At 40.1% G+C, this 13,532-nt stretch overlaps 1 protein-coding gene across 1 annotated transcript in view; it reads left to right on the forward strand.

The window, feature by feature from the left end:
• RIMS2 (regulating synaptic membrane exocytosis 2) overlaps positions 1–13,532 on the forward strand; it is a 1,108,253-nt gene that overhangs the window by 556,689 nt on the left and 538,032 nt on the right. The window contains exon 11 of the mRNA XM_019528053.1: positions 7,030–7,077. Coding sequence (XP_019383598.1) covers positions 7,030–7,077 — 48 coding nt within the window. The remainder of the gene's footprint in view (positions 1–7,029; positions 7,078–13,532) is intronic.

The raw sequence follows: 13,532 nt of genomic DNA on the forward strand, positions 1-13,532 counted from the left end.
ACACTGAGAAGCGGAACATAGTAGCTTATACAGAACACTATATTGATGTGGATGTACTGCTTCCTGTCCCTGAGATAGCTCTAAATGTGCAATACAGCACCAAATTATGCCGTGTAGATATTTCCCAAGTTTTACTCATGCATATTTTCCTTTGAATCCCTTCTATAATCAGAGCTTCCTTCATTCTTTGAGGCAAACAAATCCTCTAAGTCACACAAATGCTTTTTCCCTTTCTTTTTGTTTTCATCTGTAAGTTAACTTTCTCTTTGTCTAACCAGAAATAATTTCACAGTATCCACCCATAATCAGCCATTTTGCAGAATGCCAGGCATTGACTGAAATGAAAGCTGAAGTTGCCCAATAAATGAAGACCCACCTGTCTTAAGTTAGGTGCTTCACAGTAGTAGGTACACACTTGAAAATTTAGGTATCTCTTGTCTGTCACTAGTAGACAGATAGTTAAGGATAAAAGCTTGTTAGTGTAAAATGTAATATCCTTTCAAATTTCACCAGGTAATTTTCTGCTTGAAAATATATTTAATCTTCAATATCCTTTTCTTCAAGGTGATATAACCATAGTAAGCCTATCCATATAGCATTTTGGTGCTGCAGTATTCCCTGACAGCAGGCATTGGCACAATCTATGTCCTGTACAGCTGCCTCAAGGCTTGCAGGACTTGCAATGAGGCCCTGTAGTTACATCAGTAACTGTGATAGAGTATGGATTGTGCTAGCCCATGTCTTTTGCAGGGAGGAGAAGTCTACTGTCATGCCAAAAGACTACATAGGTAAAGAAAGGTGCAGCATATGCCAAGCAGCTCTTGTACTCAGCCATAGAGCTAGGTACATTTTTTCAACTTAAAAATGTACCCATAAGAAGACAGATGCTTACAAATGAAAATGACTTCAGAGTTTTTTTTAAATTACTTTTCCTTCAATTTTTTATCAGTGTTTTTATGGCAGTTTAGTGACTGCTGGAATTGTCATCTGATTTCACAGGGAGCCAAAGATAGAGAGGGAAGGAAAGACTAATCTCCTAGAGCTGTCAGGAATGAGTTTGGCAAGGTGGCTGGATAGGAAAGAGAATGTTGGGCCTGGGGGGAAAGGATTCAGGAAAATTGCTAGACGTTAGTGTATAATGCAGTCATAGTTCCAGTGGTATAAAGCTTAAGTGTACAAGCATTCAAATAGTTTCTACTGTACCAAAAACGGTGGATCTGGTGGAAACTTCTACCTCATCCAATGAGGTACAGGTGGTCTCTGGTAGAATTCTCTGATAGAAGCCTCCATGCTACCCTCTAGCATCCCAACATACCTTACCCTGCTCCCCTCCCCGCCTACCCCCTGTCCCTCTCAGGGCACAGACAGAAGCAACATTTTTGAGTGATTTGGCCCCTGAAAGCACTCTACAGCCATGTCATAACACACATGCATGGCTGCAGAGCTCTTTTAAAATGGCTGGTTGTGTGAAGAATTGGTTAAATCAGGTATTACATTAAGTCACTGAAAAGCAGAGCACCTTAGGGAACTCGTGTTGCTTCTAGGGTTAATTTTTCATGCAATCAGCCAGTAGGGGCTGGGCTGGGGTGGCCACCCTCTCAGTCCTGTCAAACTCCACAGGCTGTCATGGGGAGGGAGGGAGAAGGAGAGAGAGGGAGCTCCTGGCTGGTTTGAATGGCCAGAGCTGAGGGGGAGGGGTGGGAACAAAGCCCCCTCACCTTGTGGGCTTCACCTGGCTCCTCCACGAGATATTTAGGTCATTTTAACTAGAGTCACTTTCAGAGGCACTCTAAAACCAAACCAAAACAGGTCTGTTCAAAGGGTTTAGGATTAGGTGCATAAATTTGGGTACCTAAATTCCCAGTTTACACTCTTAAAGTGACTTGCACTCTTAAATGGACTGCTGCCCTAGCCACCGCCACTGCCAGTACTTGGGACTGTAGTCCCAAATTGAAGCCAGCTGCCAGCACTTGGGACTAACTTTAGTCCCAAGTTGAAGCCAGGAGAGGTGGCCAGCTGGGAGCCCTGGGGCTGGGTTCAGGCTGGCCCCCTAGTGGCTAGGCAGACGCATCAGGGAAGCCCCTGGGTTACTCTACAGTAATGTGTCTACACATGCATTACTATGCAGTAACTAACTGGGCATCAAATTGACACCTGCGTGATATAGATATCAAATTTATGTTCAAGTCAGTGTAAGTTGCCATATTTAGATACACACCCATAGTTCACATCAACTTTGGTTACTGCACAGTAAATGTACATCTGTAGATGCAGTCAAAGAGACCAAGCAGCGAACATTCCCATTGAAGTTAATAAAAACATTCCGCCTTTGAAATTATGGCCCATTGCATTCATGTCTTTGGAGTTTTGATCCTAACTTCATGCATTCGAGTTTTACATTTATGCCAAAGAACTGATTCCCAAACAAATATAAGAAAATCTTGGGAGTGTATTTTTTAAAGATGAGCAATGTGCTTCTAGTGTCTACTGTACTGTATCTCAGATCTCAAAGGTTGCGATTAAAGACTTTTTTTAGTCAGATTGAATGTAGTGCTGCCACGTTAGTATTTTGGGCTGCCTTTCTCTGTATATTCCTCTCCTCAGTCATTTTCCTTTCATATCAGTTAGTCTCCATTTTTTTTCTGCAACAGAAGACAGTTTGTTTCCCCTGAGGCTGCAGTGTAGCTCCAGCTTCAGCAGTTAGGAACATATTGCTGGTTTTGCTTTTCCATCAAGAGGCTGAAAGGATTACTAGGAGATTACCTTGTGTAACCAAAGAACTTATAAATATTTACTGTTTTTAAATGCATATTTCATTTAAATTAATTCTGTGTACTTGCAGAGAATTGTGGATGTTATAATTTATTAACTCATTTGAATAATATGCTGTCTGTGTTTTGCACAGGTTACATTAAACTGTATTTTCGGTACTTCTCTTTGTAAGAGGAATTTTTGTTGCTACTACTGTTTTTATTATTATTTGCTTCTCTTGGTACCTTGTTCTTTACTTTTCACTTACTTATTTGCTTTTCTTTAATTGCAGAAAAAGCAGTATTTGAGCATTGCTGCTATTTGCTTCATTACTGCATTCTGGCTATTTCTTCAGTGCTGCATGAAAAGAATAGCTTAGAGACAGTACTGCAGTGGTTAGCATTTGAGACTGAAAAGATGACCTTATGAATTTAAAATGATTACAGATATAAAATCACAATAACTTGCTTTTTCAGGAAATAGAAACCCTGCAGGGAAGAGTGATCTGTCATATATTTTAAGGGATTATTTGCCTGTACAATTTTACATAGGAATTTTTTTCCTGCACAGAACCCTTTGTGCCTCATTATACCTACTGTGTATATTTTGCTTTTAAAACATTATAGTTAAGACATATTTTCTCATACTTTTTGGCATATTAGGAAAGGGAGATTGTTAGTTGCAGTAGACGTGCTGATCCACATATCCTCTGTGTGTGGGGGAGGGGATTGAGGGTTGGGGAAGAAGTTAGATCATATATGAAACCAACTACTTTCATCATTTGTTGAGTTCAGTAGAGGAAGGAAAAAGAAGCTGGTTTAAGTTTCATACATTTTTTAAACTAATGTGATTTGAACTAAAGTTGTCTCTGTGTGAAATTGTTTTCTAATGATAGAAGGTAATTCAAAATTAATTACCTGGTTTCTGAAGAATCAAAGCAGAAATGCCGTTGTTGACCTAGGACTCAAATGTGCAAGGCTGTAAGCCCTCAGAACCCACTGCAGTGAGTGAGAATAAAGGGTGCTAAGCACATTGTAGGAGATATTCAATCTCTCAGTTGTACGATTGTGCCTGTTTTCCAACATAGACCTATGGTAGTGTAATTAGGGGTGGGCAAGCCCTGAGCACTGATTTGGAGGGGTACAAGATTAGTGGCTGCTGCTGGTGTCTGCCTGATAAGCACTGCTGCCCTGGCTGCTGCCACTGACTGCTCAGGAGGCAAAAATTGCTTTTTAGACCTCACCAGACCTATAATAAATTTGCTGTTTTTTATGTCATTGTAGTACACAGGTGTCATTGACAGAATTAAGTCCTGTTTCTTACTTTAGTAGAATGGGCCATATTCTGACAAGCTTACTCTTGTTGGGCAACATAGTAATTTCACATTCTGCCCAAGGTGAGTAGTGCTATGCAATTGCATTGGTGCAGGAGAGGACCAAAGAACAAACTGTGAGGAGTCATAGCTTTTCTTTTGCTCCCTTTTCTCAAGGTGTAAGACTAATGACCTAATCCTGGCATCAGCACACTTAAAAAGTAGACCTTCTTTTTCAGGAAGGTGGTCCAGATAGATAGGGTTATTCACCTTGGATCCCTGGACAGTGAATCCAGGGTGACAGCATGGTTTGGAGCCGGGGCAGAGCTGCAACCTACCCGAGGCTTGTGGGCAGCGGATCACATTTGTGCCCTGGCTCCAGACCAAGCTGTCACCACTGCAAGATCCCAGCCCTGGCCCCAGAGCAGCTCCCTGTCCAGCTGTACGCCCTGCCAGTGCAGCTGGAGCTGGTCTCCATGGAAACCCTGGCCCCGTGCTGTTATGGCGCTGCCACTCCTGGGGTCTCCATAGAAAAAGGCAACAGTGACATGGGCTGGGGCTGCTGGGAAATGGAGTCCTCTGAGAGCCCAATACAGCCTGCAGGCCATATTTGCCCACCCATGATCTAGGCCCTAGGCCAGGGGCGTGCAATTATTTTGGACTGAGGGCCGCTTACTGAGTTTTGGCAAGCCATCGAGGGGCTGCATGACAGGCAGCCCAGGGCAGATTAATATTAATTTTCTAAATTTTTTTAGGGGCCCCGCAGGCGGAATAGAGTGGCTTGGTGGGCCGCATCTAGCCCACGGCCCGCATTTTGCCCACCCCTGCCCTAGGCTGTCCTCAGTCTTCAGAGATTCTGACTCAATCTCCTACTTTCCAAGAGAAGGTCCTAAATGTCAAGATACAAGATTGTCTGAATGGAGGCATACGCCACTGCTCATGCTGTAGCTTGGCTACTGCACGGCCAAGAATGCAGCAGTCATGGGAACGGGAGAGCACGCAGTGGAGAGTATTACTTTATAGCCTAGTGATATGGGCCCTCCCCTGTGGGGGAAGTTTTGCATTCTGGACCCTTTGTTACTAATGCCTGAGACTGTCATTGGATTAATAACAGAATAACCCTAGCACCAGGTATTGAACGGGTATTGATACCAGCTTTTCCCTCTTGCTCTGTGTTGATTATCTCATCACCACATTTTTTTTAATTAAAGAAATTATGGGTATTCAGTTTTCTATGGAATTTAAATTTGTCACTGTGTTTTAGGTATTCTTGGAGGAAATGCAATGGATCAGGCCTCTTTGAGGACTTAGGTAGAGGTTAGCTACTACTCTATTTCTCGTCACAGAAGAAGTCAGATTTCAGAAACCTAGGTGCTCAGACTGGGATGCTGCTGGATTTACACTTAGTTTTCTAAAGCACATCTACGCAAGACATTTACTGTGGAGCTGCCCAATTAGCTGTGCAGTAAATGTCTCAGCATCTACATATGAAGCCCTGTTAGGTCTCTGTAAACTAATAAACTCCACAGCAGGGTAGTGCTTGCAAATACAAGTACTACCCTGCTGCAAAATTTTTTCACGTTGACCCAGATGGTGGGGACACAAGGGTGCTTCAGTGCAGGGGCTTCCTGCCTGCCAGCCGCAGCTAGCCCCTTTGCATGTTGAGCTGGGCAGAAACAGCCCTGGGGTGGCAGGCTTATCTTCATGGCCCCTTGCCAACTGGGCCTGATCTGACCTAGCTCAACATTCTGAGATCCCGGGCGCACATTCAAACAATGTGCCTAGGAGCAATAAACTCAGATAAGCACTGGAGTTTAGCGCTTTGCATTAATTGCACATGTAGATGCACCCCTAGCAAGTTGTTTAAGGCGAGAGTATACATGCTAGATGAATTTAGGCACCTAAGGGTTTTTGAAGTTGATGAAGCAAAAATATTCAGAATCTCTGGTGATTTTGGTATCTAAATTTCATCTAAGTCCCATATAAGCACCTAGTTTATCAATTTGGATCTAATCCTAAATTACTTAATCCTGTCTTATGGAGCTGCTTAAGTATCCTTGTGTGCAAGTAGCTTCTTATTTCTCTCACTTTCTAGTAATAGTAATAATCCTGGCTGGTTAAGTCAGATCTGAAATGGGATTTAAATCTTTCTTGATCTTTGTGGACAGTCCCATTGACAGCCGTAAGAGTACCTTCATGGAAAGGTACTCCTTAGCATGAATAAGGGTGACCAAGTTACCAAACTGTGTATAGTGTGACTCCTATGGATCGTTAAATTCTGCCAGCCCCATTCCACACAGAGGTTTTTTGTATATACCATATGTCATTCCTGTTATGGTCACTAGAGAATTAAATATATTCATTGCGCTTTCCTTCCCTCCTCTGCTAATATGTAACAACTCCAGCTTTGTACTAAGGGTTGTTACAGGGTTTGAGGTATGTGATTATTAATGCTGCTTTATACTGCAAAAAAGAGGAAATCTAGTATTACTTTTCCCTGTTGCACAAATGAAGTGAAGTTGGCAATGTATGAACTGTCTTAGTTTCCAGCCCCTGAATATACACTTACAATATTTTTGAGAGACATTGAGTCTGAAATAATATTTTCTAACGTAGTTTTAAATCACTTTGTATTGACATTGCTTTTGTTAATATTATATCTTAATCTGTTGTAAACATAATCCAGAGACATAAAGGATGAAATCTTTTGAAATCAATGGTAACACTCCCATTGACTTCATGAGGGTTCAGTTTCACTCCTAGAGTTTGGATACATGTTAGTAATATATTTGCAGATTTAATTTATACACTGCATTATACGTTTGTTTTAGATAAATGTAATTGGTGTAAAGCTGTGTTTAAAGTAATAGTTGTGTGTCTTTGTTTTTACTTTTGGTCTTTTAGTTTCCAGCGTGTTGTCCTTTTTGGTTTTGTTTTATTGCTTTTTCTTTAATTTTGCTTACCAGAGCCAAAGCCTTAGTAGAAGAACAACGCCTTTTGTTCCTAGGGTTCAGGTAAAGGCTTCTTGTGCCTGACAGAAATTAAAGTTATGTTTTTCTTTCTTTTGTTTGTTTTGGAAAATGCATAGTAGGAAAACGTTACATTTTAGTCCGTTTTCCCATTTTAGTGTGTTGCTTCAAACCATATTAACAAGTTTCATATCATTGTGTGAGCAGCTTGTAAAGTTTTGCATGGGGATTCAAAGTATTAAATTAAAATTTAAAGAGACAACTTGCTTTTGTTTTACTATTTACTTGATATATCATTAAACTCGTGCAGGTTTTAGTAGTAATAATGGTCATGTAACTCCATACATGCACATGTATATTGTATGAGTAGTAAATAATCTTGTACTGTTGATGCCTGATCTCATTTTACTGAGGTTGCTGTCTCTTTAAATCATTCATTATCATTATTTACCATGTCCTTTTTTTGCATTTTCCAAGTAATAGTAGCACCTTGAGTAGAAGATTGGCAAATAAATTTGTACCTTGTCTAAAGAAACAAATTTGTATATTTTATACCCAGTACTCGCATTGAAAAGTATGTTGAGTTGCTTAACTTCAAAAATGATTTTTGTCTGCCACTGAATTTATTTAGCTTTACAGACCTATTTGGGTACAAATTGTTTGCCTTTTTTCATTAGGAAACCCTTAAGGTACTGTAGATTAATGCAAATGTAGGTTGTACTAATATGTTACAATGCTTACTTTGCTGCATGTTTTTCAGTTTTCTGTGTGTAGAATATTACCTGCTTTTTTACCAAATATTTTTACAGTAATGTTAATCTTTTATGTAAGTGTTGTGTGAATTTTGATTATTTTCCTCAATCACTGATCAAAGAAATGCTGACACTAAGATATTTAATTTTCATGTAGAAATGAAAAACTGAAAATACTAATTTGGAAGGAAATACATATGAGACAACAGAAGAGGGGTTTATTTGGGACTAAGATTCATTAAGTGAAGCCTACTGTTTTGATAATATTTCTCTAAAGTGGTAAAAATTGGGAATAAAAATGGGCAGGATAAATTGAGATTAAAAGACTAAAAACCTTGATGATAATATTAAAATAATTATTCTTTCCATATGCTACCTACATGTACTGGGTATCTATTAAGAACTTCAGTGCATATCCTTTATTATGTGACTACCTGAGAATGCTTTTTTCTGATAGTGATAATTAAAATTAAAGAAAAAGTACAGACTCAAACACAAATTGTTAGAAGGTCATACAAGGCAGTACTGGCCACTGTCATATTTATCATTTAGGTAGCTCATATATGTTTTAATCTGATATATTTTCAAAAGTATGAAATAATCTGACAATTCAGTGTTCAAATGCAAAAGCAAGTCAGCCTAAATGCTGTTTTTAACACAGTATTGTAGTAAGTGACACATGGTATCTCTACAATTTTACTGAAATTGCTTACAACAAACATCATGACAGAAAGCTTACTAATGCTGTTAACAAAGTAGTTTTCATTTAAAAAACATAATTTTATTTGATCAAATGATCCTGTTAGTAATTATTAAGAGAATAAAATGATTATAATATAGAATGCAGAGTATATGGCAAATGACAAACGTCCAGAAGAGCCTCCCATACTGATTATTAATTATGGTATCCCCACAATGTCCATGAAGCCTTTATGGAACCTTCTGCACAGTTTTTTGTAGAGAATAATTCTAGTCAAAGAACCAGAGGAAGCTTGTCACCATTCCTAGGGAATGCTACCGTGTAGTGTTGACTACATCCTGAGTAGCATGAAGCAAAACTCAGGCCTCCCATTATGCCCATATTGAGTTGAGAAGATAGTTGGCATTACACCAATTAATCTAAAGGTACGTATATACTGTAAAAAATGGGGTAGTGTAGAGGTACCCATGGTATTGTGAATGAGCTAGATCCTGTACTGGGAGCGATCAGGCCACAACACCAAGGGCTAATAACATCATCTAAGAAGCAGGTTCTATTAGCTTGCTCAGGGTTCCATGCTGCCACAGATAGACTGTCTGATATCTGAGCTAGCTTGTTTAAAGCTAGTTCCATTTTTTCTACACTCAAGTTCAGGCTGCAGTTTAGATTGTCTGCGGACATCAGCCGCATCTTATTTTAATCTCTATTTGCTTGATCAGTTTGAAGAGGCAGCGCACATTCTTACTTTGCTTATACCTTGCTTATACCCAAAGTGCAGTTTGAAACTGAACATGAGGGGGTGGGAGGGGAGGGGTGTCCCTGATTACTCCATCAAGTTGCCTCACTGTTCCTTCCCTTGCTATGTTCTGAGTCTTCGGTCATTTATCTTTGAACATTGTTAAGTTCAAAACAACCAGATTTTTTTGTTGTATTTATTTTTTATTGCAATAAATGCAATCAGTTCCATGGTTGCCTTTGCTTTGTACTTTCTTCCTTGATTTGAGCTGGTTCTACAGTTCTTGGAAAAGTACAAACTTATCCTGAACTCTGACCTATTCATAATTTCATGGTTCAGGTGAACTTCAGCTCAGTTCAGGTGAACAGGGTTCTAACTTATGAGGAATATAAGTTATACAGCATGGCAGTGCTTTCCTGGAATATTATATAATCTTAAACATTCCTTGTATTCATTTAGGCTGGCAGCCAGAATTGTCTTTGAACTCCTGTTTTTCTTGAGCTCACATTGTCTAGTATCACTTATGTTTTGGTTGACACACATCAACAGATTTAACCAAGTATAAAACGCTACATGGTGCCTATATGAACCTGTTTAAGAAGGCATTTTACTTATGTCATACTTATAAGAAGCCTCAATAATTCCATAATTTCCTAGCAATTATGCCTGAGTAAAATCAAATGTGCACAAGATGGGCATTAATCTTAATGGCTTTTTGTGCAAGTAAATTGCCAGAAGACAAATTTCCTGTCTGCACTGTTACAAAGCACACATCTATCTCCAAGTAAATCTTGTAACATCTGTGCTCACAACAGTTTTAATTCCTACCATTCTACTGTGCATATAGAAAGGAAATATAGTTTATGCAGCTTAACCCATGAAGTTGAACTGTCTGTTTCAGCATCACAATATACTTGCACCACCTTGAGTGATGGATCTATCCTTTGTTACTTAACAGCCTCCTCCCATATTGTTCCCGGGGCCCAGAAAACAGCCAAACAGTATGAATTTAGTTTATACTAGACTGGGCATGTCTACATGTGCAATTAAGTCGAAACAGTCTGGCACTTATCACACTAGAGTTTATTGCTTCCCAGGCACCACGTTTACATGTGTATGCAGGTGTGCAGCACACTGAACCCAGGCAGAACAGTCCCAGCTGGCGGGGAACCTGGGGGGGTCAGTCTGCCAGCCTGCGGATGCTCTGATCCAGCTCAATGTGCTGCAGAGGGGCTGGATGGGATACGAGGGTGCTTCAGCATGGGGCTAGCTGGTAGGCAGCCCCCACACTGAAGCACCCTGTACACATGTGCTGCTGTGGAATAAAAAAATGCTGGAGCAGGATAGTACTTGTATTTACTGAGTTAATTAGTATTTACTAGTTGCATTTACTATTGAATTAGTAACTCTGAAGCAGTATAGTACATGCATTTGCTGAGTTAATTAGTTTACTCCTGCCTGATAGCCCTGCAAGTGTACACGTGAGACATTTACTGCAGAGGTAATTAGTCAGTTCCACAGTAAACGTCTTATGTAGATACACCCACTCAATAGGTATCACTTCATAGGTTAATGATTAAGAGTAGCCAAAACTCATCCTGCCTACACCAGTGAAGTAACATCAGTATATATAGAAACTTAATCTAAATAAGATTTTGATTATTTTATTTCTGTTTTTAGAAATCAAACAAACTAAATATCCTTTTGAGTCATCATTTGCTTCAGAATGACCTAAAACAGAAATGAAAGCATTATTTTAGCTGTAAGACATTGTAATTATATGTTTCAAACAAAAGACACATTTATTCTAGAATAATGTATTTCAAATTTTACTCTGCAATAAATTCACTGCATTGTAAGGTGCAATCTTATGACCAGGGATCCTGGTTTTCTCTGTTTAAAAATTACAGATTCTCTGATAAAACCACTATTGCAAATTCTCGGATTAAAAAACCTAAAATCCTTATTTTCCTGTTATTAAACTGAAATACCTCTCTCTATATAGGTATCAGTTGAACACAATGCTTTATTGATATATTTATCATTTGATAAATATTGATCAATTTATTAATTGATAAATTTTATTGGCATACAAAAACAATGTTTTATTGATATATTTACACTTTAAAAACAATTTGGAAGCCTACCACTGCTTCAATCACTATAATAAAATAAACTGTAAATACCTATACATTTTAGTATTTGATTTTTGGTTTTTATTATGGAAAATCAGAGCTACCTCTGCCACCTCCACTCACCAGGATGTGGGTCCCACTGCAGCTGTCCCCTGATACTGCTTTGTGGTGCTGAGCAACCCTGATACACCAGTGCCCTGCCCCTGCCTATGCTGTTTCCCCTCACTCCCAAGCCACAGCCCTCTCCAGCCCTACCAGTGCCCCTCACCCTGGACCCACAGCCTCCCAGCCCGGTCACTCACTCCCAACCCACAGCTTCCCAGCCCGGTTAGTGCCCCTCACTCCTGATTCCCATCCCTCCAGCTCTGCTGGTGCCCCTCACTTCTGACCAACAGCCCCCTGGTCCTGCCAGGGCTCCTCACTCCTGACCTGCAGGCCCTTACTCCCAGCCCTCCCCAGTGTGAGGAAGGGAGTGGGTGTGTGGGGAATGTGTGGGGGGACAAGCAATGCAGCGGGGGAGGCATGTGCCTCCCTGAGATTTCTGCATCCACAGTGGGGTGTGGGGCTGCATCTGAGCCAGACCAGCTCCAAGCAGGAGCTGCCTCTACAGCCCAGCAGATGGAACCCAGCACTGGAGGGAGTGCTGTGCTGCCATGATGAGATGGTGCCCTCTGCCTCTGATTGCCTTCCTCCTGCTCCCCCCAGCCTGTTGCAGGCTGGAATGCAGCCAGACTACAAAGAGAAACATCCACGGTTTCTTGCATTTTTCTCCTTTAAATGGGAAACTGCAATTTTCTCTTTTAAAAGGGAAAATCTATGTTTTTCCCCATTAAAGGAGAAAATCTGTGGTTTTTTTCTCCATGTTCAGCAGTAAACAAAAAACCTGGATCCCTGCTTATGGCTAGCTCCCTAAAGCTGGTTGTCTGCAGTAGGTATCATTACTGTGCCTTGTCACCAGGGCCATTTGTAGATGGGCTCACTGTTTTCTAAACTGTGTTAACTGATTCATATCACACAGTTCAAACCAAATTCCAGTTCAAATTAAGGGCTGATAGATGATCATTGACCATCAGGGAGGTTTTGTGCATTTTTGCACGTCAGGGTCACAAAACTGTGTTCATTTGCTACACCTGGTAGTGGACACGAGCAACAGCAAACCCTAAATACCTGCCATATATACTTGTTAATTAATATGGTTTAAATTGCATAGTTTGGACTGCCCCAGTCTGCATTAATTTTAATCCTCATTCAATAGGTTTAATTAATTTGGACTGGAGCCAATTTTAATTCAGACTACAGACATCCATGTGTATATAGTGATGGCTGTAGTCCAAATTAAATCTAGAAAAAGGCAATGTCTATAAATGGCCCAAGTGACTAAAAGCCACTTTGCATTGAATAACCCTGGAATCAAATTGACAGTGGTAGCAGATGCACAACAATTGTATTTCTGACTTCTGCAGAGGTGATTTCAACCAGAGAACAGTATTTACTATTTTCTGGCAGAAACTGAAACAAATTCTTTGTGTCGTGTGTCTGATCCATTTTTCTTCCGGAGTAAATTGAAACTACTCCAGAACAAATGTGTCATGTGTTCCTGCTGATAGAAAAACATTTACAAAAATTATGCCAAAAATTACAAAGGAAAAAACAGAAAGAAACCAAGATTGTGCCAGCACCCAGTGTCCAAAGAACTAATAGTAGCTTGCTTGAGCCAGAGTTTTCCTGGCAATGTGCAGAAAATGGTTGGCACATTCTCTGCAAACAATTTTGTGACCCTATCCGCCTGTTCCATTAGACATATTCAGCAATCATTGGGATAGATGGGTAAAGAAATAAAATAGATCATAAAATTACCTGGTATAAATATTTTCTCCTTTTACATATGAAAGCTACAAGTGTATATCAGTGACTCAAAAAGCTACATTAAAAATAAATTATTATGGTTGATAAGTCAAGCACTCAGAAGTTAAGAAATGCCAGAACATAGGTTATAGTTTCATAGTTTCTAGGGTCGGAAGGGACCTGAGAAGATCATCTAGTCCGACCCCCTGCCATGGCAGGAAAGAGTACTGGGGTCAAATGACCCCAGCAAGGTGTTCATCTAACCTCTTCTTAAAAACCCCCAGGGTAGGAGCCTGCACCACCTCCCTTGGAAGTTGGTTCCAGACCCTAGC

The sequence above is a fragment of the Gavialis gangeticus genome, unplaced genomic scaffold (genome assembly GCF_001723915.1).
Source record: "Gavialis gangeticus isolate Ggan-Ray unplaced genomic scaffold, GavGan_comp1, whole genome shotgun sequence".
NCBI classification, from domain to species: Eukaryota; Metazoa; Chordata; order Crocodylia; family Gavialidae; genus Gavialis; species Gavialis gangeticus.